This window comes from Mandrillus leucophaeus, unplaced genomic scaffold (assembly GCF_000951045.1).
Source record: "Mandrillus leucophaeus isolate KB7577 unplaced genomic scaffold, Mleu.le_1.0 Scaffold85, whole genome shotgun sequence".
Taxonomy (NCBI): domain Eukaryota; kingdom Metazoa; phylum Chordata; class Mammalia; order Primates; family Cercopithecidae; genus Mandrillus; species Mandrillus leucophaeus.
The window spans coordinates 2,105,586-2,109,345 of record NW_012109252.1 but is presented as its reverse complement, the minus strand read 5'-3'; the positions used below and the strand labels follow the sequence as shown (position 1 = coordinate 2,109,345).

Sequence of the window (3,760 nt, the reverse complement as noted above, 5' to 3'; positions counted from 1 at the left end):
TTTTATAATAATTTTCTTTGTTTTATATAGATGTTACATTCACATTAACTTTTGAAAATAATTACTTATTGTTTCATGAATCACAATATCATGGTTTAAGCTCTTTTCTATTGAGAAATTAATGAGTTTTCGTTACTTTAAATGTACAATGCACATCTTTGGGCAAGAAAAGGCTCTTTCAATATTTAGGAATATGTTCTTTGAGTGAACTGGAAGCACAATAACTACGTAGAAAACTAAGAATAATTTTAAGATTCATAATATAAATTTCAAGTTGCTTACTAAAATGAAAAAATACTATTTAAAATGGCTGTTTGCTACAATATCCTCCGCAACAGTTGGTGACCATCTTATTTTCCATTATCTGTGCTAATTATGTAAATTAATTTTCTAGGTAACTGTATGTGAATGTAAATTTCCAAAGGTTGAATATCTGATAACAATCTCTACCCAGTTCAGCGCTTCTGCGTTCATCAATGCTACTTCCTTATCTTCTCCTTTCTGACATCTGACCCATAGATCACCTACCTCTATCGAATTAGTCTACATTTTTATTCCAAGCACACTTTATGTGTTCTCGTTTCTTGCATTTTCTTGTGGCCTCTGGGCTTTCTTCTGCTTTCCTTCCTCTGACCCAAGCTTCATTGGTCTTGAAGAACCAACTGAGGTGCTCCCGTCTCCTTGACTGTCACCTGAAAGAGTCCTGCTAAATCCTTTTGCGGATTTTCTATAATACTTCAGCGTGGGGTCAACTGACATAGCATTTGCCATACGCTGTTGTTACTTTGCCTCCTTTTCTTAAGCAAAGCTGCTGAGGGGCAAATGCTGAATCTTTTTAGACAATTCTATGTCTTTCACAGTATTCTGCAAAGAGCTTTTCAGAAAATTCTAGCATGATAAGAGCTTGTTTAATGAATGGATACAGCATGGGAATAAAGTATAAGAATTTGTGCCTGGCCAACTTTATGAGAGACACACGTGTGAACAGGATTGCAGGTGGGGACAGGAGGGCTTGCCGCAGCGACGCCTTCTGTGATCGCACAGCAAGCACTCCTTTTCCTAGATCTGAGGATGTTTTATTTTCTGCAGGGAAATCTGCTTCTCCACTGAAGATACTCTGCACCCCAGAAGGAATACGACTTCAGTGTTTCATGAAGTATTTTACAGAAGAAATGAAAGTGAACTGGCAACACAGGTAAGTGTGACAGCAGCCGATGGAAGCCATGCCGGAGACGGGGCTGTCCAGGGCGCACAGCTGGGACCAGGCGTTCCGTGGGGAACATGAAGGCACTGCCATTTCCTCTCAAAATTTTATAATTTTGAGCAGTGATGACAACTTTTAGCTCAGGAAAGGGGTCCCTCATGGCAGTGGGGAGGACGTGAAAGAAGGAGGCGGAGGCGAAATTCCTGACAGTGTTACAGACAAATTTCTCCAATGTCTCAGTCACCAAAGGTGGCTTTGCTAGTAACACACATTTTCTCTGGAAGTGAACAGAGAGCTGAGGCAGAACTAATAAATAATGTGTAGAAACCAGACTCCAAATTTCCAGTCTGTTGGATTCCCACTAGATTTGATTAAAAGTAAAAGGACCAAAACAAGCCCAATCATTAAAATTAAAAAAGGAAGAAAACAAGACTAAGTCTGAAGACACAGCAAGGTTTTCTGTATTTCATGCTTCTCTGGGTTGGTACGGGTCACTGAGAAAACTACCAGAGACTTCTCATGCAATCCATAGCACTGGGCAGGTCCCTGCTGCCCTGCCCCGGGGATCTGGTTCCTTCCCAGCCAAAGCACAAGCCAACATCTGAAACAACCAGGTAATCCGCTGGCTGAATTGAGGAGTCCCCGAAAACAGGACTCGCATCAGGGTCACCAACCCCTTAGACATCCCTGCAGATAAAAGTGGACTTCAGGTGGGTGGGAAGTACAGACAGAGCAGGGACGGTGGCTTTTCATCGATCTCTTCGCTTTCCAAAGGATGACGTGTTCAGGCCAATTATTTGATGGTGTCAAGGCACCTAAATGTTAACAGCCCTAATATCACTGATTTGCTTAGGTGACTGTATTTGTAAGTAAACTCAAGTGTTGAAAGCGTATATGTTCTTAGCTTTTTTTCCTATTTCAATTTTGACATACTATGCTTTCATCTTGTAATGGAGTCAGTACATCCGTGCTTGGAATCTCGCACGTCTTTTAAGTTTACTAGTCTGGTATTCAAACTCAAATGAAGTCACTATAGATCCCATGTTAAGGGATTTGTTAGGAAAGTGTATTAAAGGCAGGGTCTTTTTTTAAAGGACTGTGATAACAGGAGCTTACAGGACTGGAACTCTGGTGTGTTTTTGTGATATAGTTGTTTATCAGGATTTATTTTGTAGGACAATGAGTAAATCTATGTTTCTAGCTGAATCAAACCTTCCCCTGGAAAAGGAGAATTAATCATCAGCATCTTTGAGCTTCCTTGTTATTTACAGCATATTGTCTTGCTGTAAGTTGTACACAGTTGTAATGTGTGTCCTGCCATCCATCGTGAACATGTTCATCTTCTGGGAGAGGCCACCCCCCTCTTCAGCCTTGTGGGGTTTGTAGTACAGGCCATGCACTGTGCTGGGTCTGGGAGGTACAGAGATTAAACACATGTCTACACACAGGATTAAACACATGCCCTGTGTATGTGTGTGAACACACAGGAAATGTGTGTGTAGATATAGGTCGTGTTAGTGTTAACAAGCAGGTACTTTGTGTTACACATTCAACGCTTGTTATCTACTCCTCACAAATGCCCTGGGAGTTAGGTATTTATGCCCACATTTTATAGATGTGGAAACTGGGGTTCAGGGAGAGACACATGTCATTTTGTCAGTCACAGCCCTGCTAAGTGAAAGAGCAGGGATTAGAATGCTGGCTGGTCTGGTTCTAATCAGTGCTCTCCCGAGAAGCTCCAAGCCCATTGGAGGAGATGGGTCCTGGACAGGCAGGCAGATGGGGGCACAGCTCATGCATCTGACTCTTCAGTGACCCTGGATCAGTAGAAAGCATCCCTAGATACACAAAGGGAAGGAGGTGTTACTGTAAATTCCACAGACTTGTAAAAGTAACATTATTTCTCTTTTCTCTTCCCCAAACAAATTCATTATACAGCAAAACAGGCATTTCTTTAGCACCTTTGTAACTAAACTGTAACTTTAAGACCTTAACTTCTTACTATCTGACTATTAAACAATGTGAAACTATATTAGGTAGCCATTATATATGATTGTAATTCACTGCTTGATGACTAAATGCGTTCTTACTAGATAGCAACTGAAAAAAAGAATAATATGAAAATTTGTTGGAAAATTTGTTGAAATATACTTTAGCCATTTGAGGCTAAATAATTCACTTCACAAAACCTATGAAGCCAGGGAATGGAGCTGCCAAAGACTGGTGCTGTGGGTCCTGGAATATTTTGTGTTAATGGGTGACATGGAATCAATAGAGTGCAATGAGAATTTTGTGAAATGCAGACATAAGCAAAGACAATTGTTCTTTAGTTTAAAATGCTGAGTAATACATCAGAGGCTATAGAAGATGTCACTTTAAGGGAAGGTTAGAAACTTAATCAACATGAGTTAGAAGCAGGCAAAGAGGAATTCAGCAAAAATGTTCTTCAGAAAAGAGATTTTGTCCTCCTACTCAAAAGTGAGATTAATATATCATCTAGACATGGCTAGATCTCAAATTCTTAACATATTGACCACTGAAGTCTTGAAAGTATCT

The 3,760-nt window shown here is 40.2% G+C and overlaps 1 protein-coding gene across 1 annotated transcript in view; it reads left to right on the top strand.

The window, feature by feature from the left end:
- Window positions 1-3,760, top strand: part of MYOM2 (myomesin 2) — a 117,500-nt gene that overhangs the window by 100,340 nt on the left and 13,400 nt on the right. The window contains exon 32 of the mRNA XM_011968596.1: window positions 1,090-1,195. Coding sequence (XP_011823986.1) covers window positions 1,090-1,195 — 106 coding nt within the window. The remainder of the gene's footprint in view (window positions 1-1,089; window positions 1,196-3,760) is intronic.